The sequence below is a fragment of the Falco peregrinus genome, chromosome 1 (assembly GCF_023634155.1).
Source record: "Falco peregrinus isolate bFalPer1 chromosome 1, bFalPer1.pri, whole genome shotgun sequence".
NCBI lineage: Eukaryota > Metazoa > Chordata > Aves > Falconiformes > Falconidae > Falco > Falco peregrinus.
In genome coordinates, this window is record NC_073721.1 from 114,161,735 (window position 1) to 114,186,888 (window position 25,154).

At 42.2% G+C, this 25,154-nt stretch overlaps 1 protein-coding gene across 1 annotated transcript in view; it reads left to right on the forward strand.

The window, feature by feature from the left end:
• The first annotated feature begins 596 nt into the window (after positions 1–596).
• Positions 597–25,154, forward strand: part of LOC101919561 (tropomodulin-2) — a 36,414-nt gene continuing 11,856 nt past the window's right edge. Inside the window, exons 1-4 of the mRNA XM_055809405.1 lie at positions 597–753; positions 11,130–11,338; positions 13,071–13,227; positions 24,685–24,807. Coding sequence (XP_055665380.1) covers positions 11,213–11,338; positions 13,071–13,227; positions 24,685–24,807 — 406 coding nt within the window. The 5' untranslated portion in view covers positions 597–753; positions 11,130–11,212. The remainder of the gene's footprint in view (positions 754–11,129; positions 11,339–13,070; positions 13,228–24,684; positions 24,808–25,154) is intronic.

Below are 25,154 nucleotides of genomic sequence, written 5' to 3' on the forward strand. Positions count from 1 at the left end.
CCCTGGGGCTCCTGCCGCAGGACCTGTTTGGCCGGGTCCGTTTGCAGAGGGTGTGAGAGGAGCAAACCTTGTCCGTAGGGCTGGCCGCCTCCACGTGTGCCCAGAAGCGCCCAGCACACCTGCTGAGGCCATCAGCCCACGCGTGGCAAGTGCATGGGTGAGCGCCCAGGGCTGTGCACGGGGCAGGGGCGACGGCGGCGGCGGGCAGAGCAGGCAAGCTGCAGGCAGCCTGTTTGCAGGCTCCCACCCAGGGGGGCACACGGGGCAGGGGTAAGGCTGAAACCATGGCTTGCCGAGTCAGGCGGGGGGGGGGGGATCCACCTGCTCTGCACATGGCTGAGGGGCCACCTCGCCTGCAGGCGTGAGGCAGAAAGCGATGGAAAGAGGTGAGGGGGGAAAGGGGGAGCACGGGGGTGGCCCGGCCAGGGGAGGGCGGGCGTGCTGCTGCTGCTGCTGGTGCTGCTGCTGCTGGTGCTGCTGCTGCTGGTGCTGCTGCTGCTGGGGGGGGTGGCTGGGGCTGCCGGTGCCGCCACTCGCGGACCCCGCGGCGGCTGCTGCCGGCCGCCGGACTACGAGTCCCAGCGTGCCCGGCAGGGCAGGGGCCGCGGTGCGCAGCCGCCGCGCTGGGCACCCACCTGCCGCCGCCGGCGCTGGGCTCGGGGCGCGGAGGGGCGCGCAGGCGGCGGGCGGCGCTGGGCTCGGGCGCGGAGGGGCGCGCAGGCGGCGGGCGGCGAGGGCCGGCCCCACAGCGGGGTAAGGCGCCGGGGCCGGGGCCGGGGCGGGGACTGGGGCCGGGCGGGCCGCCGGGGCATCGCCCGCGGGCCCGGGGCGGCGGCTCCGCGGGGCGCCGCGCACTGCGGTGCGGTGCGGAGCGGGGCGGGGGGCGCGGAGGTGCGGCGGCGGCGGAGCATCCCCGGCGCGGAGCATCCCCGGCGGGGGGCGCGGGGCTCCGGCCCCACCCCGGCGGCCGCTGGAGCCGGTCCGCGGCGGGCAGGACCCGGCGGGGCTCGCCCCGGCGGCCCGCGGTGCCCGAGGCTCCCGCAGGGTGCGGAGCGCCCTTCCCCTTTCGCCTTCTGGTTTTAAGTAGCGCCTGTTCAGGGGGACGCGCGTGTTTATCGCGAGGTGCTCGCGTCCTTTATGGCAGGCGATAAACGACAAAGATTAGATGCAGCAGCGGAATAAAATACGGAAAGAAGGTATTTTTGCGATGAAGATGAGCTGTCTCTCCTCGGAGACCTGGTGCCTTTTGTGTGTCAGAAATACAGCAGGACCGATGGCGGGTGGCTACCCGGAGAGGGTCGGGATAAACAGTGACAGGTTCGGGATCAGGATGTGGATTTGGTAACATTCAGGGATATTTCCAAGCTCCTGATGAGCAAAACGTGTCCTCAAAACCTGCACATTAGCATTAGATAGCACACATGCTCTATTTTGTCATCTGACTGCAGCATTATCAGGGTGGCCCTCTGCTAATTCAAGGGGGTTTGCTTTGATGGAAGCCTGGGGGGAGTTTCTTTTGCCAGAGTAAAAATCCACAGTTGATCAGTGGGAAACATGTAGAGAAATCTGAGGACTGTAACACTGAAAAATAAACGAAAACTGGTTTGATTTGTGTGACCACCCTGAGCTTAGGAGAAACATAAACTTACGAAAAAACCATTGTAAATCATTAATGATGAAAAAAAATCAGAAATGCATCAATATCAAACATCAATTTAAAAATAAGTGGAAGAAGTAATAATATTTTTATACCATGTATGATACACTGTGTAGATCTTTTGAAAACTTATCATTTGAAAACTTTATCAAAAAGCTTTTCTTTAACTGGTTATTCTCAGAAATTGTCCTTGAACTTCCTCTGTTCTGCCCTATACTTTTGGAGGCAGGAACATGTAATGGGAAAGAAACACCTGGGACCAACTGGCCTAGTACTGCAGGCATTGCATCCTCCAGTGCCTTGCAAGGGATGCCATTACTAGAAAAATCAACCCAAACTCAGGGGTGTATGGAGGTGTCTTGCGCAATTATACTAACGATATTACGATCTTTTCCGTGGTATTCTGCGCCCATTTGCTATCTAATAGACTGACTGCCTTTGCTGTAGTGCTGTATGCCATGCAGTTCTTAACTGGCTTCCACTATATATATATATATGTATATAAATTTTTAGCTCTATGTAGAATGTGAAGGTTATTTGAATCATTTTAGTGACTTTGCCGACTTAAATTCTTTAGGCATCTTTTCTCCCATTCATCTAGCTTGGTTGGATTTGTCTGAACTTAGCCTCTCTCATCTTGACAATCTAAATAATTTTGTTTGAAATGGTGCGCTTTATTGCATAACTTTTCTTCCTTCCCCAAATCATTATTATTTCCAGTATTTTACAACTTCTGGCAAGCAACGCTGATGCATTTTTGCTGTTATTAATCTGCTCTAGGGTTTTTTTGTAGCATTCCTAAGTTATTGACTCTCATAGTTTGATGTCTTCCTATGACTGAGTATCCTTTTGACCGAGGCGGTGGTAGCTGTGCAGGGTTTTGCATTGAGAGGCACCAGACAGGATCCTGTAGCCACGTGCATTTGCACATGGTAGGTTAATAGCAGGGTAAACGTGTAAGTTCTGTTTACTGACCACAGCACACAAGTGTAGCAGTGTTTCTGTTTAATGGTAGAGTTTGGTCATCATTATTTGGTGCCACAGAAATCTGTAAACTTGTTTTTTAAATCCTTCTTTATCAGGATTATTTCAAGGAACAGCTGGGCCTGCAGGTCCAGCTGCTAGTCTAAAATAGGGAAACCTGAGAAGAGCAGTGACAAAAAGGTGGCACACCATTCCCTATCTGTTGGCAGCACAGGTGGAACCCAGTGTCCTTTTTTCCTGTTGATGCTTCCCACATGTGAAAAACAAACACTAGTGTTGTCTTTTCCAGGGCTGGTCTGATCTCTTTTGTTGTGTAAATAAAAAGTCTATTTCCCGGTACAATTCTTTCTCCTGTTTATTGTTTCAGCTATCAGGATGTGCACATCACAGATGGTTTCTGGCTTTGGTTTACAGCTAAAATGCAAAAAACGTAGGTAGTTACGCTATCGGAAGGAGACAAAACAGCTCAGAAAAGATGCAAAAAGAGATTTTTTTCGAAGTTACCTAACAGTGACCATTATTAAGGGTCTAGTCCTGCAGTCGGTAGTGTATGCTCATAACCCAGCCTGTGGTTCCATCTCTGCTGTGTTTTCACTTGGTGTATATTGTTCATTTAAAAGATCAACTTAAATGAACAAGACAGGCCATGGAAGCAGGGACCCACAGCCAAAAGAAAAGCTGACCAATGCTTGATATTTGGAAGATGGTTCAACTCCTTGTCTTGCCACAGACTTTCTGTTTGACCTCGAACAAGGTGTTTCTTTCCTCCAATAGAACAGTGAAGTGGAGAAGCTCTCATGTGGCTGATGGTGTTTAAAGTACCACAACAGTTGGCTCCATGTAAACATGATCGATCAGTGAGGGTGCCAGAACCCGGCCTTTGGTTTCCTGAGGATGCCTTTTTACAAAGCTGCAGATAATTCATACCCCAGTGTGTGCTTTGCTTTGCACTCATGGTAGGCGTGCTGATGACATGAAGTACAATTCTTTACACAACAGAAAATCTGGGGCACTGAACTGGGTGAAGACACCATCTGGTAAACATCACAGCTATTACTGTAATGTGCATGGTGCAGGAACCGATTAATCCGTGTTCATCTAGGGGCCACAGAGCCATGGGCTGCTGTGTCACAGGACTGGGAGCATGTATGTCCCAGGGTGCTGCTGGCCAGGGGAGGTACAACCTCTTGTTCCACGGTAAACCAACACCTGTCTGCAGCAGAATCAAACCTGCAGGGTCTGGTAGTTATCCAAAGAGGCCAAAATATCGTTGGTGCCTCACAGAAAATAATGAGGCTGTTTTCTTCCAGTTGCTATCAGATGGGCACTCCTACTGTCACTTATAACTGATCAATATCATCACTGATAGTCTTAGTTGGTTGTGATGTTAAGTCTTGTCCGAGGAATCGTCAGTCAACCACCACCAGTACAGCTTGGCACAGGGTGTTTCTGTTCACATTGGAGCTGAAGCTTACAGGTGACAAATTGTGGGTTAAACTGCCATTTCATAGTCCATTTTGTCTGTATAAAAAGACTTTGCTCCCCAGGATTTTCAGCCTAGCACTTCAAACTGCCTTCAGTTTCAGACAGTAACTATGTTACGGTTTTATTTTAGAAAAGGTAATTAACCTTGCATGGATTTTCAAATAATCAACTTAAGTTCTAAAGATGGAAGAAACCTACCTTCCAGTTCTAAAGTTACCAGTTGCAATGAGCACAATAGCAGATAGTTGCTTCATTATTTTAGAACTGAACTTTACCCCTCTAAAAGCAAGGGGGACTCTCTCCCTGCAGGGGACACAACAGACTGACAGGTCTCTCTGGGCTTTTCTGTTTCCCATACTTGACGCATCACTGGAGTGCCAGAGCACTGTACACAATCCCAGTATTATCTCTAACAAGTTTCTTCTGTCATCCTCTTCCTGTAGGTAGGAATTGAGTGATTTAAAGGTGTTTTTTTCATGTAAGACTGGCCTAAATCATCATATGGTCACTGTATAACTAGTCAGTTTTTGTGTGGAAAAAATTCTAGTGGCTATGATTTAAAAATATGACAATACCCAGAGAAGCAGGTTATAAATTCATCAGGCATTGTAAAGAAATATACTTCCTTCACAGGACTTAGTTTCCTGTTTTGAACGGTTATGAATAACACCACTGATATTATTTTAGAAATAATCTGAAATTAGTTACTATATAGCTTTATTCTGCATCAGTGGGAGAAGCATTAATATGTCATCTTTCTTTAATTGCCAGTGAAAAACCTTTCATGTTATCTGAATCAAAGGGAATACATCCCTTTATATCTTCTATAAATAACAGTACAATGGATAATTTTGCAACATACATGATGGTTTTCTTATAAAAGGCATGACTGAACTCCCATTAAAGTGAATTGATGCCTCACACTTTATTTGCATAGGAGTTGTCAGTCCCTTAGAAGAGAAGCCAACTGTAATGCAAACTGCGGAGTGGCATAAGCGTTACCGGGGTTTGGAAAGGCTCATCCTATTATGAAGTGGAGTTTCTGATCACTGAATGATTATCCTAAACGTGCAGGCCTAGTCGAATATTAGGACAACGTAATTGTTAATTATTTACCAGTCTCTATACAGTACTACGCCAGTTGCTAGGAACAGAATGTGAAATAACCCTATGTTAGCCCTGGAGAAAAAAAGCGTTTTAAATATACAGGGATTTTTAGGGATTCTTTGCTACAATATGGCAAAAGATGGCAAACTGGGCTGGAATAGAAGAGGTTTGGTCACGTTGTGACTTGCTGAGAGCTAGTCCTGAGCTCAGTGCCATGTGCAGCTGGATGTGCTCCCCCGCCAGCCCCAGAGACACCCTCGCGAGGGACCCAGTTCTACAAATCCTGAAACAGGTTATTCGCTTTGATCCACCTGATCATGCTGTGCCCTGGATGGAAAGGGTTAGACAAGGAACAGTTCAGTGCTCCTTATGTCGTGAGTTCTTCAGAAGGTTTTTTTGGGAAACGGGTGGAAAAGTTGAGGGATTCTAGAAGACCAAATCCTTTCCTACTGAGCTCCCTTCCATTTTTTACCTATGCAAGTTTCCTTCATGTGTCTACTGTCTCGATCTACAACAGCACCTGTAGCTAATACCATTTTCATCATACACAAAAACCCCCAGTTTCATAATACTTCACTGTATGTTCCTATCATACTTCTGTGCTGTGCTGGCCCTAACACTTCCTTTCTATCTTTTCTGAGATTTCTGAACCTCCTAGTTCAAAACAAAGAAGAAATTTTGCACCACAAAATGGGAACTCTGAGTATACATCTCCTATATGTTTGTGCTTAGAAAGTACATATTAGTCTTGTTTTTTAAGTATAAAAATAAAAAAGGAACCTTATTTATATGTTCAATAATTGAGTATTTATCAATTTTTAAAATTTTTATTTAATTATTTTTAAGTTTGGGCTTTCAATAGCACAGCCTTATTTTTCAGAGCAGTTCCTGGACAGCAGAGCGGTCCCCTGTGTGGCGCTGAATTAAGCATAGGTGGGAGCACTCCACTGTCTGGATGGTGCAGAACAAGCACCTCCTTCAACTGAGCAGCTGCCAGTGTTGCACAAACGCTGCTCTTAATCATAATGGCCCCAATCCTATTTATTTGGTCCAGTATCATTTTAACTTGAGATTTATTCCACCTGTTTCTTATTTTCATGCTTAGCTACTTAAGACTATTTAGAGAAAGGGAAGAATGTTTCCACATTTACCGATCAGTTTCACAACTATTTTTCAAAGCACAAATATCCAGCACTGTGGATACAGAGATAGTTTAAAACAGATCATACATCAAGAATTCCTTTCTAAACACCAGTTGCCATGATTTGGAAAAGTGAGAACAATTTCTCAAATATGATTATAAGAACATTCTTTTTTCCTATATAAATGAAAATAACTGTTGGGGTTTTTTTCCCATTCAGCCCATCTCTTTTCATATATAATAATAATAAATGCACATTGCCATGCAGCTTCATTCTTCACTTGTACACACTATCAAAAGCTAGAAATTCCCATTGTTTGTATCATGGTGTTCTCATCTCTACAGGATCCCAGAGACAGTATGTTTTTCTAGGTATGTAGCCTGTGTTTTAGACAGCATGAGTGACCTGATGTGCCATTGTAGCTGCTGGTCAATAGAAGGTTCTATAGTTCTAACTATAGAACTATAGTTCTAAGGTTCCAACTCATCTCAAGGGATCCAAGCAATGTGAGTGGGACCTCTCTGACATCTAACATTAATTCAGCAGAGGACTGATTCCCTCTCGAAAGAACTATCGGTGTCAGTGGTAGAGCATTATGACAGTATTATGGTATCAGCAGAAACTACAGCTTAGCTACCCTAGAAAGAAAGCCCTTTCAGTGTATAAGGATTATACCCAAAAAGTACCTACAGAACACAGCAAAGTGTAGAGGAGTTTTGTCACAGCAGGTGTTGACTACATAGAGCAATAATGTTGTTATGCAGGCTGACTAACGACACTCTTTTTGTCTTTGAAAACATTATTTTGAATTCTGGTGTTGACAGGCATGGCTGAAAAAGCTGCCCCAAATAAAACAGAAGTATGCTTTTCTTTCTTTAGAAGGAATCAAAGATAAAAATATAGCAATGGAGTCTTTGAAGCTCACCAAGAAACATCTGCGCTCTACAAAGATTTAAAAGTAGCACGTGGTCAGCAGAAATGCTACCTCTTAGAGTTGTGTACTACCCTGAATCAGCATAGATTTCACGTGCTGGGCATCCAGCAGCATGCTGTGCTGTTTAACGGTGGGTATTTGAGCCCATGGGAAACTGTAGTGCTCCTTATTGAAACTGAACGGGGGGTGGGGGGGGTGGGGAAAGGGGACTTGTGCCCCTCCATTCCTTACTCTCCTTGTTCACTCTTCCCAGTAAGTCTGAAGGGAAACTCCGTAGTCTTAACCCGTGGTCCCTCATTCTGCTTCCCTCAGTGTCCCTAATGCAGCGACCATTCAACAGTATATCCCCTCTGCAATTAGATTGAACATCTCCTTTCTACTGTGTGACATCTGATCTGCTATTGTATGCTCAAAATAACAGTAGTTGGGAGGTTAGTTAGGATTGCTTTTTTAACGGATTAAAGTTTTCATAGAGTAATCATAACAAAGAAAACCCAGTGGATATAATCTGCAAAAAGTAAACAGTATGTGCACACTCCAGAAAGTCAAGCCACAATAAGAAGCAGCACAGACAGCATATGGTCCTGTTTACATACACAAAATTAACAGTATGAAATCCTATTAGGAAGGTGGAGATCGTAATCATCACATTAGACAGCAATTTCCAGAGTACGTGAACTCGAGACTTCAGCATTTCCTTCCCAGACTGAATGATGCTGAGTTGTTAGATTCACCTCGTTCCCTTGGTTTCCAACAGTGTGATTGTGGTGAAAGGTCAGTAGAGAGCACAAAGGCATGACACGAACGGTAAGCGTTTCAGCAGAGCTTTCAGTAGGCTGTACAGTGGGGTGCAGGCTCCAGAAAAGCTTTACTACTTACTGGGATTGTAGACAAAGAAGTTCCCTAAGCAGTGTCTTCTGCTTTTGTTCAGCCACAAAAGAGTAGGATTCAGTTGTGAAAGGGAAAACATAAAAGGAGTTTCTGTTGCAAATGTATGCATGCATGAAAAGCATGATTTTAAGCTCTTCCATGCACACTAATCTAACAAGGGTTATCCAACGTAGTGCTTCATGCCATGAGGGAAGTTAGACTGATACATCTTTAATATCTGGGTTTATATTTCTTTTTGGGTATCCCTGCTGCACGTGGTCAAATGCCTTCCCTTCCAAAAGTAAGAGGAAGCAGTTACAACATTGAAAACCCTCACTTGTTGCAAAGTGTCTCCTGGCACATCTCCCTGTTATGGCCAAGCACTTGGGTAACTCACAAAGAAATCAGAAATGTCTGGTACACACAGTCCATACTCTGCAGTAATTACCCGTTAGCACCCGGATTCAACTTCGCAAACCTTTTCACAGAAGCCATTGTTTTGCTGATATCGGTAGAACAATCCTTAGTTGCACTCCTGGATGGAATTGTGCGGGTACCGCGGGGGGAGGGGTGCTGGGACCAGGCCCCCTGCACAGCGCGAGTGCTCAACCTCAGCCAGGGACACTGTTACATACTCTTAGCAGTTGCTTTTCCAACAATATTTAATTAACCTAACCATGGGATTACATTTCTGTCTTTTCCAGGGATGCGATTAAACTCTAATAAAATAATCATTTAAACTGTTAAAGAGAGTTTAAAGAGGTCTAATCCCCTCAAAGAAATTTTTCAGCCCAGTTAATGGCTGCTAGCTGAAATGTTACTTTTTAATGAGTTTATCCAAAGAAACTTAGAGAAGGCATCTGATGCCTTAGCACAGAAATGTTGTACTGCAGCTGAATTTGTTTTTACAATCTAAACAAATACACTTACCGCTTTTAAATAGTATGCTTTCATTATTTAACAAGTAGTTTTGGTAACAAACTGTATCAGTTAAGTGTATGTAGAACTAGTGTTCTCTTTAAGCACCAAATACACAAAAACGTTAGCTCTTTTGGACTTTTTTTTTGCAAAAATATCTCTCATACTCACTGCATATGATAGAATTTTGGTAATATAAGATTTTTTTAACAACTGCTGTAGCTTTGTGAAACATTAGATGCTGACTAACTTCCTAAAATAAATTTTCAATTTAAAGAACAGTTGAATTCTACCATGACGTTTGGAACAGCCTGACAACGATGTTAGGCTATGAAAGCAGGGACAACAAGTAGAGCAGTAGTAAGGAAAAAATGAAAATGTAGGGGAAATAATGCTTTTTCTTAGAATGGAATGTTTAAGTGTTTGAAGTCAAGGCTTGCCATGCCTTGCAGTATTCATAGAACTCCAGATTTTTCAAATTTCTAATTCTACTAATCATTATTTTCTCTTTCTATAGGTTGCTGATTTCTAGTTTTCTCAATAAACAGAAAATTGAGATATGTTTTGATATTTAGTATTTTAATAGTGAAACTCTAAGGAAATGCAACATTTTCACTTGGATTTTGAATAGAATAAAAATAAAGATCAGGCTTCCAGCTCTTATGAAGAGCAACAGAACCTGCATGGCTTTTGTTAACTTATGACAATTAAAGATTTGGCCAAAGGAAATTGGAGTTTGGTTTGATACATAAGCCAGATGTAGGTGCCAGCTGGCTGCTTTCCATATCAACCATAACACTGAAATTTGTGAATGCAAAACCTTAGCTGTAAAACTGCACGGCTAGCTGTGTGATTTGGAGAGCTCTGGTGCTGATGTGGGAAACTGGGCAGACTTGGGGCGGCCTGGAACACAATTAAAGTCCCCAGGTGATGCTGTGTCTGGTCATAGATAATTCTCTTCCGCTCCTTTCATTTAGAGGCACATTCTGGCTCTAGAATTGGTTCTGGACAGGAGAAAAAGAGCAAGTGAAGACAGAGAGTCATAGAATGGTTTGGGTCGGAAGGGACCTTAAAGACCATCTAGTTCCAACCCCCCACCAGGGGCAGGGACCCCTCCCACCAGCCCAGGCTGCTCCCAGCCCCGTCCAGCCTGGCCTTGGGCACGGCCAGGGATGGGGCATCCACAGCTGCTCTGGGCAGCCTGGGACAGCACCTCGCCACCTTCATAGCACTTTGTCATATAACAAATTATATGGCATTGATGATTTTGGCCATGCAGATGACACTTGTTACTGATCAGTTGGGATCATCCAACAGGGGTTTGTGAAATACTAAGTCCATATCTTTTTCATGACTGTGTTTTGAACACCTGCAGGTGCCCCATGCAGCAGACTAATTTACAGATGATCTTTTGAGCTAAGTAGCATATCCTCACTGCAAGGATTATTTTGATCATGTGCTGTCATTCGTAGCCAAACATTTTGAAATAAGACTACCGACCAGCATACTTTAAAGTTGCTTCAGTAACCAGAATGTACCAAAAAGCCAGCCAAGATTATGTGGGTAAACTTTCAGCCACCGGCAAAGCTGGGATAGGAGAGAACACCTCAAAGGATAACAATTTGCTTCTCGTTTGTCAGCGTTGGACTGCTTTCTGTGACTGTGCCGCTTCCCTCTGCCTTTAGCAAAAAGAGCAAGCAGATACTGCTTTTTTTCTAAGTAAATTAAATAAAACAGATTCACCTCTATGGAAAAGATAACTTCCCAGTGTTTTTTTTCTTATCTACCTCTCAAAGCTTCTCTTCGCCACTGCGCTCATGAGGTTCCCAAGCATACTGCAGCCCTCCTTGCTCTTTGGCTACTGCTGCACAGGCAGCCCCAGCGCTTCCCGCACCCCCTCTGCTGAGCCAGGACATCTTGCTGCTTTGTTTTCACTAATAAAGTGTAAATGTGACTCTCGGCATGGCTTATTAGGGCTTATTAGGATTACATCAGCTAAATAGACATACTCATAATGCTTTATTGTTAACAGTGAGTGAAGTCGCAAGAAGCTCAGTACTCCTGGATGGTTGAAATCTTGGCAAGCATCATCAATCTAGCCGTGCAGCGAAAGCCATGTCTCTGCCCTTCCGAAAAGAGTTGGAGAAATATAAGAATATCAACGAAGATGAAATACTCAGCAAACTCTCAGAGGACGAACTGAAACAGCTAGAGCATGTTCTCGATGACCTTGACCCTGAGGTTAGTGATGGTGGCCAGGGGAATCATAGTTCAAAAGCTGCCTATTGTAAATGTCACATACTGCAGCATTTTATATTTGTATTCTGTTCCAGCAGAGGCAACGTACCCTAAAGTATGAGCAGCTTGGCTAGGGACATGTTGATTTTATTCCTGCTGTGATGTGCTACTTGCTGTTGTACAAGTCACTGTGCCCTTTCTCTATCCCTTGCCTATTTAGACGTGAGCTTGTGTGCAATCTAAATCTTTAATCATGTTTGTACACTGCAGCATGATGAGAAGCTTTTTATGGCTGCTATTTCTGAGCCCAGCAATAAACAAACAAACATAATGTGTGTTTGTGAAGATCAGATCTTTTGAACTTCTGAAATGGATTGACTATGTCATTCGCAGATATTTTTAACTGAAGAGAATATATTTAGGCATGATTAAGAAAAATAAGGTTCAGCTACACAACTGTGATTTTCTAGACAGCAAGGATGATTTGAGTATTTGAAGACACTTTCACAAAGAGTTTAAAGATCTCTGCCTTGGGAACCACTTAGTCCTACAATAATGAGGTTAGTCACAAGTGTACTAGATGGGAATTCTGACTGTACCTACCCCAAAACCTTCCAAACTGATGTAGGAATTTGAAAACTGGCAAGTAAAGTGGCAGATAAAATCCATTCACTCTGGAAACAAAATCAATTCGAAACAACACAATAGATATATAGCTTCTAGTTCTGTAGCAGAAATTTACCTGGAAATTAAGGGTGGGCTTTACTGTTCTCTCCCTCCATGTTGCCACTTCTCTTGCTACTATCACTTCTCCAATGGAGACATGAAACATTAAAAAAAAAAACCACAACAAACAAAACAGGCCATAGTGCATTTGTAGTCAGGCTACATATGTGCAGTAAATTTGTAACGCTCTGGACATGCTTGTGCACTCCCAGGTAAGATGTCTAGTGGCTTGAGTTCACTGGATGTGCTCAGAATTCCCTAGATATTTGCCATGGATCAGATTTACTGTGCATGTTGTCGCCAGTGATGAAGTGTTTCTGCAGTACTCTGGAGCATCTTCAACATGTTGGCTTTACTGCACACATGCTACAAATTCCATGTACCTGTATTCCTTTCTGGGGTTTTCTGGACTGAAATGTGTGAGCCTTATGCATTTTCCTGTATTATGGGGATGCAGATGCAATCACATGGTCACACAGCTACATATTTAAAGTTGGGTTTCATCTGCTTGCTTCCTGCATACTCTAAATAGGTGAAATCCACATCATTCACTAATTACTTTCTGTGCATGCATTCATTTCTGAAGTCCAAGAGACAGCTGCATTAGAACGAAAGGAATTTCTGAAAAAATGAGAGAGAGAAAAATGAGGAGAGAGAAGAGTAAATGAAGAGAAGAAAATTTATAGAAAACTTATCTTAGTCTATTTACCTGGACTGCAAACTCTGGTTATAATAAGGATAACACAAAGAGCTCTGATCTTGCTTAGTCCTTTGGTACTGTGATTGTAAATATGGTTAATAAAAATATTAATAGGTGGTACAATCAGAAGCCTGACAGATACACTGGTTTTAATGGTTACATTTAGGTAATGCGTGTTACTGTTTTCACCAAAGAGCATTATGTGAAATAACACACAAAGAATGATTTAACTTAGAAAACAGCATTGAAATGAAATTTGGAATGCTATATGACATTGCCTCATCTCCTTTACATGCCTCTCTTTCACAGAATGCCTTGCTTCCCGCGGGATTTCGGCAAAAGGATCAGACCACTAAACCTGCCACGGGCCCTTTTGACAGAGAGCGCCTGCTCTCATACTTGGAGAAGCAAGCACTTGAGCACAAAGACAGAGAAGACTTTGTGCCATTTACAGGGGAAAAGAAAGGTACCATCCATCCTCGTGTCGGTGCTGAGTAATGGACTGCTTGGGCACAGGCGTCCAGCGCTGCCTGGCCTGCTTGTGCAATGCACTGGGGCAAAGAGGTGGAGGCTGTTCCTGTGCAGGGTGAGGCTCAGGAGTCAGATCCAGAGCGGTGGTAGCAGAGGAAGAAGTGGTGCTGTTACCTGCCACGTCGTGCTCTGCCGTGCTACTCTGGAGTTACAAAGGCGGGTTTAATCAGGCTTTGTGACGAGGAACACACAAACGCCAGCCCAGCAAGGGCTCCATCAGCAGCTCCCAGACCAGCAAACGCCTCCGTTTGCAGTCAAGCATGGACAAGGTGGCCTCGCTGACCTCGCTGGGGCCATTCCCGTGTTCAGCATTAGGCCTGTGCAGGGGTACTGTAGTGGGGGAGGTGCTTAGGAGGAAACGTGTAAATGCCTTTCTGAGTAAGTATTGCCTACAATTGCTGTAAGTAATAGCTCAGGGAATATGCTTACAAAAAATAAGTACTTTTCCACTTGTTTACTACACATCTGGCAATGCTATTCATGCAGACAGTTTCTCTGTTTCCCCTTTCCTACAGCTACAGGAAAAAAAGGGAAAAACAGGAAAACCTAATTCTAATCATTCAAACATTGGTAGGATAACCTTAGGGCAGGAACAGTCATACTTTTAAGCAATGTTCCTTTAGCACCATTATGTCCTTTTTGTCATTTCTGTAAAGTGGGTTAAAATGCCTACCTTGGGCTACCCCTTCATTCAAGAAGGAACTTACTATGCCTGGGTCCATTTCTGGCCATCTAATGTATTTGCCGTTATTTCAGTGGGATCTGCTTAAGAGAAAGCAGATATTTCCAGAAAGTCAAAGGCAGTATTTTTTACTTTATGTATCATTACCGAAGATAAAAAATGTTATTTGCAGGCCAAGAGTTGTTGCTATCATTACATTGTGCTCTCAGTCTTTGAAACAATGGTTTTAGACAAATGAGACATTTTTCAGCTAGATCTGATTGATGTGTCATTTTATCACGCAGCATATTCTTTAACCTACTTTTCCTTCCATCATAACTTGTGCCTACTGCTGTTCACGGGGTTGATTCTGACCCACTGAAATGCAGTGACACTGCAGTGAACCTGCTGGTAGCCGGAGTGATCAAGTACATATGCAGAAAAGAAAATGGTTTATTGTAGTATGGACTTATGGCCAGTTGTTTCCAGTCTCCTACACACCGCTGTGTTAGAGCAGCACAAGTTACCACTTGCAGGTCTCTGTATATTTATACCAACATCTTCAGCCAGGTCTCATCTTACTGATACTTGCTGGCTTAGGGCTAAGACTTTGCATTTTGCACTGTAGTCATGCCTGAGATCTCCAAACGCGCCTGAAACAAGCACACAAAACCCTGGTGGTGTGTGGAATCCCATATACCCACAGGACTGGCACTTGATCTGTACAAAACCGGTGCCTGTATTGTCCCTGACGGTGCTATTGTATATACTGGCCTGTTTGTTCTATTTCAGTTGGCTTTTGATGAGGCTGAAGCAATATTGTTCCTACATTTGCTTCCAGATTCCCTTAAAGTGCTTATTAGTGCTGCTTCTTAATTCCTGGTGTCTCTGGTGTGGAAATACCACTGCTTTACAAACACAAGTAACTACACATTGTGCTCAGCACAGAGTGGATTCAGCCATGTTAGCATTTAAAGCTATTCTTATTTTGGCTTTTGATTCAATGGTGATAATTTACGTCAAAATCACAATTTTAGGAATTATCACGATTATGAGGTTATGACAGCAATTTAGGCTAAGGAAGTTATTCCCTTAATTTCTCCTGTGCCTTGTACAACATTGACAAAATCCTTAGTATTTAAGAGATTAAGTCAGATGAAGACAACCACGTTCTGTGATTTCTGCAGTCATTTTAGAATTATAATCTAAACAGAAAGAACTCTACTAAATTTGCTTTGAAACCAAAGGCCAAATGCCATGAAAATACCCTTTGTTTCTTTATTAATATTAGAAATAACTAAATTAGTCTGAGATCTGGTGAGGTTCTGTACCTTGTCAATTGAGAACTGGATGGACCGCTCAGTGGTGTTTTCCTGCTGCTTTAAGGGAACTGGCTTTGAGGAAGAATCTGCTTATTTTGAGCTTGGCACATCCCATATTGGTACTTGAGTATCTCTTCTGCTGCCCCCAGCTTGCTTGGCAGGAGGTGTCCTACAGAAAGACCACCAGGCTTGTGGTCTTCACTGCCTCCTTTTCTTATTCTCCTTCCCCCCTGCTCTGCACTGCAAAGACTTCGTGTAGAATCTGAGCCTTATAAAGCATGACTGAAGTCTCCATCTGCCAAATGTACTGAAACCTTCCCACGAATTGTATGATAATCCTGCTAATTGGGTGAACCTGGTAAAATGTGATGGATATTGCACAAAGGCCATGTGTGGCTGGCTCTGGATCTTAGAATCCATGCTTGTAACTGCAGCATTACTTGTTTTGAGACTCTCAATTGAAAAAAACCAACGTCTGTATTAAAATATTAATTACTTGATTTGCATTTATAAGTTATTTTCTGTGCAAGGACACAAAGCAATCCTGCAAAGACATTTCCAAGATGTGACACTACATGCTAGATTTAAAATCACTTTAATTAAAAAATAATTAGTATTCTTCCAAAACTGAGTAATTAGTTCAGGATAAATAATTTACGTTTCTAAAAATGTGCCCTCAAAAGCAACTGAAGAAGGATATCTCTTGATAAAAAGCTTATTCCTTACCTGCATGTTGATGGTCTCTTAAGTTATATTTACAAATTCATAAATATTTATATGATTATATTATATATATACCTGTTAAATGATTTCTTTACATGTAATGTAGCCATACTGCAAATAGCCCCAAATTAATTTTACACTAATTCTGCTAGGTAAAAATTAAGTTCTGGAGCAGCTCTAAAACGCATCCAGTTGCGTATAATTACAAATGGGAGGTGTTGATGCCACTGCACCGTTTGGCACTATTTACCACCTGAGAATATTTGTGTATCAGTAAGATTAGAATATGTCAGGTGCTGTTTAAGCTTTTGTCAGTGTTTTGTACTGTGGTGTTTGTCTGCCACTGGGAAAGTATCTGTTTTTTCAAATTTAGGAAGTGGGATGCTTCTACCAAACGTTAAGTGACATTTCTACCAGTTCCTGCATTTATTATGCAAAGCTGATACTGACTTGAAAATTCAGTGATGAGCCAAAAAGAGGGTGGCATTTAAAATATCCTCCTTTCAGAACAGTCTGTGATAAATCATTATTTTTAATCTACTGTCTCTGCCTTCCTTTTTTTTGTTGTGAATGTTTTATTAGAGAGTTCTTGACCAAAAGGCAATACCAAGCAGCTGCTGAAAGACAAAATTCAGTTGCCGACATTGGTCTCTATCTGCTGAACATGACCATAAGGTTTTGATTGTGCTAGAAAACAAGCCAAAACAAATTCCAGAGCTGACAGGGGTATTCAGGGTGGTTAAAGCACAGGAAGTGTTAAATATGAGCTCAAGAGGGGGGGCTGATTGTGCAGGGAATTGCCTTGTTTTTGACTGTAATCATGGTTTGGAAAGGCTGGAAACTTTTTTTTGCCAAAAAAAAAAAAAAATCGAATGTATGGCATGCATTAGGGTTTTGGCCCTCTGCTGTATTCCAGCTTGTTAACGTACTATGTTAATTGCTGTACAAAGAGAAAGTTTTAAGCCTGTATGGGATAGCTCTCAAATTTCAAGGAAAACCCATTTTGAGATGAACCAGGGCCAGAATGGTCACAGCCTGAAAGGCACACACCCAAACTGGCCACCAAGCAATTTTTTCGGACCACCTTAGCCCTCATCCTCCCTAACACAAGTATGGGGTGGGGACTTCATTTGGAAGTTCCCATGGTGAGCGTTTGCTGCCATAGTTGTGTGCAAACAATCCGATCTGGTGGCTTTCAGGACTGTTGTGCAGCATGGCTATTAATCAGCCATTCCACAGAGAGTTCCTTGTTAATGAGTGATGGAGGTATAGGGAGTTAGGGCTGGTAACTGTAGCGATGGCCAGTTTGTGTTTATTTTATGTATTTTTGGATTAGTTCCTACCTAGGATATTCTAGGAATCCTTACATAGGACCTGATGAACTACAGAAGTTACTCAGACTAACCCACTGCATTTAACACATAACAGCTGGTTAGCACACTTTGATCACTGTGAAGCCTTTTCTGTATAATTTTCAAGTTCATGAAAGGTCCAGGAATAAAACGAAAAGGTGGAGAAAGCAAGGGGCAGTGCAGGCACAAAATATCAGAGCAATGTCAATGCTGCGTGTTTGCTCTTACTGAATGCGGCGTGTGCATCTGATCTCAGTTAAGATCTGAACACCACTGTAATCCAAACATAAACTATTAACTGCATTTCTGTTTCTGCTTTGTTGCAGTGGTCCTCTTAAGGACATGATTCTAACGAAACATAATTGAAAAAAGTTCTGTTGTTGGGAAGTATCATTAGATATGAAAAGTTGGCTGTGCCATTTTAAATTGCTATAAGGATTGCTGTTTCAACCCTTCACCACTATCCCTGTTTTCTACAAGGTCTCCCACTCCTTGCCAAACCATTTCATTTTGGATCTGATCCAGTTCTCATCAAAGTCATGGAAAAACTCCAGTGGATTGGGCTATTATTATTTGTGGCTGGAAAGGGAAAGGAAACATGTTTGTATGTGATTAAATGCTATAATTTTTAGCCAACTGATAAAAGGGAAAAGGAAGAAAATAAGGATGATTAAACCAGAGAACTTTTGGCTAAACCCCTGTTTTCAGTTGCTCTGGCAGAGACCATCTATCTTGCATGTTGTGCTGTGCCAAGCAGAGTATCAATACACAGCACTAGTAATAATGACAGTCATTTTCAGAAGGTCAAGGTATTAGAGTAGATGCTAATGAGTTCCCATCCCAGTTTCTCTTAACAGACTCTAGATAAAAATTTAGGGTTTAGTTTAGAGACATGGTATCTTTCTTGGATTGACAAAGGCAGTCTTTTCACCCCCAATGCTGAAATGGTTTATTTACATTTTTGCCACCTTCTTCCTGTTCTTCAAGGCTGAAATTTACAACTGATGTTTGTCTCTTAAAGCATTGAAAGTGCTGCAGCTGCTGACAGTAATGCCTCTGGCCAGTGCCTTTCACTGCTTGCTTTTGTAAGACCTTGCTTTAGTTGCTCGTGACTTTGCCAAACTCACACAGTTCAAGCTGAAATTTCCCATGCTGCGAGTCTGCCTCAGGGTGAATTTTTGGAAAGTGTCAGCAAAAAGGACTTTGCTGTTTCCAAGAACAAGATTAGGAGAAAACATATTGTTTCAGCCATCTCAAGTAAATTTTTCCAGCTGTTTTTTCATGAGCTGCAGTGCCTCCATGCTTTGAAGAGCGGACTTGAAATGTATGCCTTTTGCAATCCCCCGGGAAATACACTTGAATTTGGCATCTTCAAAATACTGGACTTTCTTGCACATCCCATTTGTTGTTGCGTTCTCAAATATTTCCCCTGCAGTGAGTATTAGTCATGTCCTCAGAGCTTTTGCCTGCATGTGCAGACAGCACGTGGGACAGCCTAGGAGGGCCCGGTGAGACCTGCGTGGCCGGATGGAGGGTGCGGGATGCTCTTGGAAACTGCTTGTCTGATGGGCACTGTCCCACCACAGCCATGGGCCGGGGGGCTCTCTCCTGCTCTGACAGTGCTCCTCTCACTTTGAAAGGGCACCGTAAAGGAGAAAAAATGAGTAAAGAGCCAGCGGAGAGGCACGTGCAGAGAGGTGGAGGGACTGGCTTTCAAGGAGCTGTGTGAATATGTTTAAGATGAAGGACTAAATGGGGAAAGGAGCTGCAGAAGAGAGCAATGGTAAGGAAGAGAGGGCAGAGGGAAAGGAAGTGCTGGGAAAGGTCAGGATTCAAAGATGTGCAAAACCATGAGACCCAGGGGATAGGGAAGGCACAGGGGACAACAAGGAAAGGTACAGAGAAGAAGGATATGCGGGATGGGAGAAAGGAGGCCAGAGGGGAACATCCCTAGTGTGGCATCTGGCTCTGCCCAAGTTTCAGCCTTCTGTGATGTCCCTGAGAACCTGAAGCCCAGCGGCACAGTTTGGCTCTCTTCCTCCTCTGCTGCCATTCCACATCAGGCACAAGAGCTCTCTGCTCTGTTGGTGAAGCAGATTAATCCAGGTGGCAATCCAGAGGACTGCTGTGGACCACAGGGATCCTGACTGTTGTGATAATCCACGTGAGGGTCTGATGAAATTTTGGGCTTTCTTGTTTTAAAGATGATAGGTTGGCTTTTTGTTATTTTTATTTGAGAAAGTATACTTTTCAGAAGTATTCTTTAAAGGGTATCACTAAAGTGGCAGAATCAAAGCGTGCTGATCAGAGTCAAAGATGCTGGTACAATTTAAATTTTCTCCTTGTGCATATGCACAATAGATTTCATAACTTTGGAAAGCTTACCTTTGCAGCCTTCCTCTTCCATTACCATAATTTTTAAGGCACAGAATATGCAGATACTAATCCAAGAGTAACGGTGCAGCAGCAATTATGATACTGCCTTTTAACTACTACTAGCTTTCAGCTTCACACTTACTTGAACTTGGCCTGTTTTCTTCTTCATAATACAAATTGATTCCTGGTAAGAACTAATTTAGCTCAATTTTCATAGAATATTTGTAGGGAGGAGTTTAAACAAGCCTCAATAGAAAAGAACAGTGCAAAATGGAAAAAGTGAATCAGGTGCCTGTGATTTATGCAAGGCAGATTTCCAAGATTATTGCATTTCACTTCTAAGGTCAGTGTAGTATTCTGTAATTGAGAATAAACAGGCACTCGCTGTAGTCAGTGTTTCATTGAAAAGTATGAAGTGATAAGTGTAACCAGATATTTTCTTGAAAGTACAATAATCTGAACTACAGTTTATAGGAAAAGAAGGGACATTATTGTTTTACAATTATAGCAGAAAATGCATTTGTATTATAAAATTAAGTAACTATCCTTAATAAAATGGATGTTAAATAAAAGGATATTTTTGCAGATAGTGTAATGGGCTTACTTCCCACCTGTGCTTTGTTGAATTTTGGTTTGTATAAGGTGGGAATAAATCCCAAGTATTTATACTAAATAAAAATGGTGGCAATCTATATTTATTCACAAAAGTCTAATGACGTAAGAAGGAAGGCAGAGAGAAGACATACCAGAAATGATGTTCCAAATGCTGTAAACTATAAATGAAGATGAAATCCTCAAAATGTTTCTTAGATTGGACACACTGGTAAAATACTAGCAACTATGCTATTTGAATTCCCCCCTTTTCCCTCCTTATATAACAATAAACAAACAAACACTTCAGGAAAACACACTTTAAGTAGTTCTCTGTGCAGTTAATACATTTTCCTATAGATGTGCGTATGTGGTTATGTACTTTATTATTGTATAAGGAAATAAAGTTAGGGATGCATCTCATTTCCTTGCTTTACTTTGACAATGCGTTCATGGAGACATTTGTAAAATGCAGGAAGTCAGAGCTTGCTGAAACCAAGTAGCAACGTTACACCTATGTCTTTATGACTGTACCCACTGCATTTCTTTTTCTCCATAGAATTTGTTTTCCTTTTATCTCCCTCTGCATTTCTGTGTCTCTCTGTAGTGCTTTTTACTGAATCCTTCTTCTCTTTGGTTTTCAATGGATTTTTTCCCCTGAGCCTCTTTGGAGTAAAACATGAACCTTATCATATTTCAATTTGAATAGAAGTTTTGCAGTGTGAAAAGGGATAGGTCTGCTGTTAGACTGAGCCAGGACAAATCTCAACTCACTGCACTCATAGTCAGAGAGTCCCTGTCGTATAATAAGCCGCCTCAGTTGTCATCCAGGTCACCCCAGGCACTTATCCTAGTTTGACAGAAAGAAGGGAATACTGATGTGCAGTTAAAATTTCATGTAAAAAAAACCCAACACTTTGGATGCTAGACATTTGGAGTTTCTATGCATACGTAAAAATAAAATGATATTTTAATGCCTTTTTTTTTTTTACTGGAATTTTATCTTGTTTTGCAGTTAAACACAAGAATATATTATCTTTGCACATAAATGTGGTTATCTTTGTGTTGGTAATGCTGATGTAGCTCAAGTAAAAACTTGACTGACATAACTTTTGTCACTGATTTTCCTAGGTAGAAAAACAAGCTATTACTATTAAGACTTATCACAGAACATCAGCATATTCTGGAGGCAAAATGTAACACTACCAAAATTAATTACACCACACGGAGTGTTACAGTAATGTATCTTCTAAAATACAGTGTGAATATAAACAGCACAAAGAGCAGCAGCCTTTGTCTATAAATCTCACTTTAAAATAATGAAACATCACTATTTTTCCAAGGCTTCTTCCAAATAATATATTTTAAATTTAAGCTGGGCCATTGAAACAAGCAAGCCACAATCCATATTTTATTTTGTCAGTGAATTCCATGATGGCAGTATATAATGAATTTGCAAGGTACAGATGTGGCACTAAGAGGGACCTCCTGAATCTTTAAACTCTGTCCTTAAAAAAATGAAGGAAACCTCGTTCACAGCTGTCTATAAAGACAGACACAGTTTTGCTGTTGGTGGACAGGTAATGAATTCCTAATAACGTGCTAAATGTATAAGCTCTTCTAACCTCTGTCTGCCATGCTACAGCATCTCTTCACAGTGGGATAATACAAAAGAATGTTCTTATCTAGACAGCAGAAAAAAGAATATTTTTAAAACACCAGTGGACGCCAGCAAGGCCCACATACATTAAAGATATGTATTACTATCTTTGACATGACCTTGCCCCTTTAAATATTTCATATAACCAATAATAGAATTTTTTAAAAACATTTGCCAAGAATGCTTTAAATGAAACTATCATTGGGAGTCAGATACACATTTAAAAAGATTCGGGCTGCCGTCCAAGAATGACATATGCCTGAAACAAATGCTTAAAAAAATTATTCCTATATATGTGAACTGCACAGAAAAAGTATGAGTGTGAACTGGTTTCCATTACCCCTGGATTTCTTGCTACACAAGATACTTGGCCTACTCTGATCCAAAGTCCATAGAGAAGGACCAACTGTATATTACTTACTGTGCCCAGTTTACACCAGACTCGAGGTCCTGTGTCCTTTTAAAATGTTATGTGTGAAAGTATAGATGTCCGTCAGCATTTGGTAATGGTGTGGCTGGGGAGTGAGTGTGAAAAATCACGTGTTGTCTGATGGAAATGTTTCATGCAAGGTATGTCTCTGTGAAGTATAGCTGTTAGGGGATACTGTCATCAGGCGGGATAAAGATAAGTGGGATTGCCTCAAGATCTCAAATGACCTAGTGATTACTTGAAACTCATGTGGAACCACCAGTGATCTGAGAGGAAAATATTTTACGGACAGTACTCCTTACTATCGGTTTTTTACTCAGATATTCTGATTAATTTTGGCCTTCTGGCTTCCGACATAGTAATGAATTTTTTTCTTTATATGTTAACCTTACCAGTCGAATGGGCATCAAGTTAAGTCTTGGTCAGTGGTCTCTGGAAGCTGCTATCCAATACTTCAGATTAGGTGGTAGTTCAGAGGGAGTCTGAAATCATAGCACCTGTGCTGTTATGAAACCTGGGGGGCATGACTAATCTGTTTCCACAGAGTATTTCTCACCCCAAATTTCCACTTGACTTTTGTTTGATGATGCTGGGTTGGCTATCTCTGATTCATATAACCCAGTGCGTGGTGAAAGTTAAAATGATTCTTATCTTTGGCCCAAAAAGGCTTTTATCTTCTAGAAGACTCTTCTTAAAAAATGACTTAAAATACCACATGAAAATTAAATCATACTACTTTGTCTTTCTACATAACCTTCTGTCCAGTTTTGTACTCAGAAATTATTTAGCCTTGGTACAAATCTCTCTAGGGTAAATAATTCAAATCCTGCACCAGTAAACCTTGCCAGAGTTTCAGAAATTTCCATTTTTTCTGACCTTACTCGGTGACTGCAGTCATGGAAGCTGACAGTATAGAAAATGCTGTAGACAAGCCTGTATGAAAGAGAGAAATGAACTGGGTATTATCTACATGAAAATGATACTTTGGACCATAATGGGCCAAAATTAAGCCACAAAAGGATGGCAATGTTGAAAAAACAGAGGCAAAGCATCTGTATTTCAACACTAAGTATCAGAACTGCATTTATTAATGGTAACAAAATAGTATCACTAAGACAGTTAAAATTAAACTATTTCAGAAACTTTTCAGAAACCCACAGGATATGCTTCAAGCACTATATCTAGAGCGTACAAAGCTGCACAAAAAGGCATTTTAAAGTTGACAGCGGGCCAAAGCCACCTGCATCCAAAGAGCATCACAGCTTCATTCCAATGGCATTAACTAAAGTCTGCTTGAGCAGTATTTGTCAGGGACAAGGTAAGGGGAGCTGCTTCGCAGTGGAGAGCAGAAGATGGGAATTCACAGAATTATCAGAGCGATGACACCGTCTGTTGCATGTGGCATCATCTAATGCATCACTGACTGTACGGGTTTGGTACAGGAAAGTCCTGAGTGGGAGAGAAGCCCCAGCAGCGCTGGTGACTGAAGTGCAGCCCAAGCTCTGATTTAAAGGGCCTTGCTCCAAGCGTTGGCAGTTACATCATCGCGTTGCGGAGGTTAACTGTAATAGCAGGCTACAGGAGAGTCAGGCTTGTTGTGTTGTTTCTGGATTTATCCCCCAGTTTTCTCATTTCAGCAAAAGGGCCGATGATCTCGGTCTGGGGGGAATGTCGCATGGAAACACACACTGGTAACGCCAACGTAACAGCAGGCAAGTAGGTCAGGAGTCTTTCTTGGGGAACATGTGGTTCAGTTCAGACTTTCCAGGCCTGCACAGATGATCAGGATAAGGCTATTTATGTGAATGATTGTCAGGAGACACAGAGGGGAACTACTCATGGAGAGGCTGGGAATTAAGCTGAGTTACTGGAAGAGAACAGGTTTGCTGAGCTTTGAGGCTCTTGTATGGAATGTGGTAAACTGAAACGTTCTTGCAGTAGGATGGTTTTAACTGTTTCTGGTGCCTCATTTAAACATAATGGCCACAGGAACTTTAGAAAAATCCCAGCTGTGACTGCTCCTGGGGATTTATTTTAGGACATTTGCTTTCACATTAACAATCACCAACACAAAACAGAAGTCTGCACCTTTTGATTTTAGACTCTTGTTAAGATCCTGGTGTGGAGGATAGCATCAAGTAAGAAAAAGGAAGACATGTACCTGATAATATTTCCAAGCGTTTCCCCTGTCTCAGACCTATTCCCCTTCACTGCCAGCCGGCAGAGGAGTTGTTCCAATAATTCATTACTCACTCTGGGTTTTTTTTCTTCTCTTAGGAAAAATATTTATCCCTAAAGAAAAGCCCATAGAAACTCGTACAGAAGAGAAAGTGACCCTGGATCCGGAACTAGAAGAAGCCCTGGCCAGCGCTTCAGATACCGAGCTCTATGACCTTGCAGGTTAGATAATTTATAGGCGTGATCCTCCTACACGTCCAGTTCTTCTCTGCCTAGATCTGCCACCAGGAGACATCCATCAGGAGTGTCTCATGACCAGCTCTCAAATACCTGCTGTTCCGCTATACAGACAGGTAGCCAGCCTGTGGGCCATGCGTTGCCCATGATGACTTCAAGCATGACTCAATAGCTGCTGTATTTTAGACTTCTCTCATCTACTTATAACTGATGTGTCAGGCAAGGCGAGAAGATGAGCCAACTAACATGATTTGGGGAAAGGAAGGGTAGATGGTGAACTGCAGGCTGGGTTGCTTGCATTGCAGTGCAAACCACTGATCTTACTACATCCA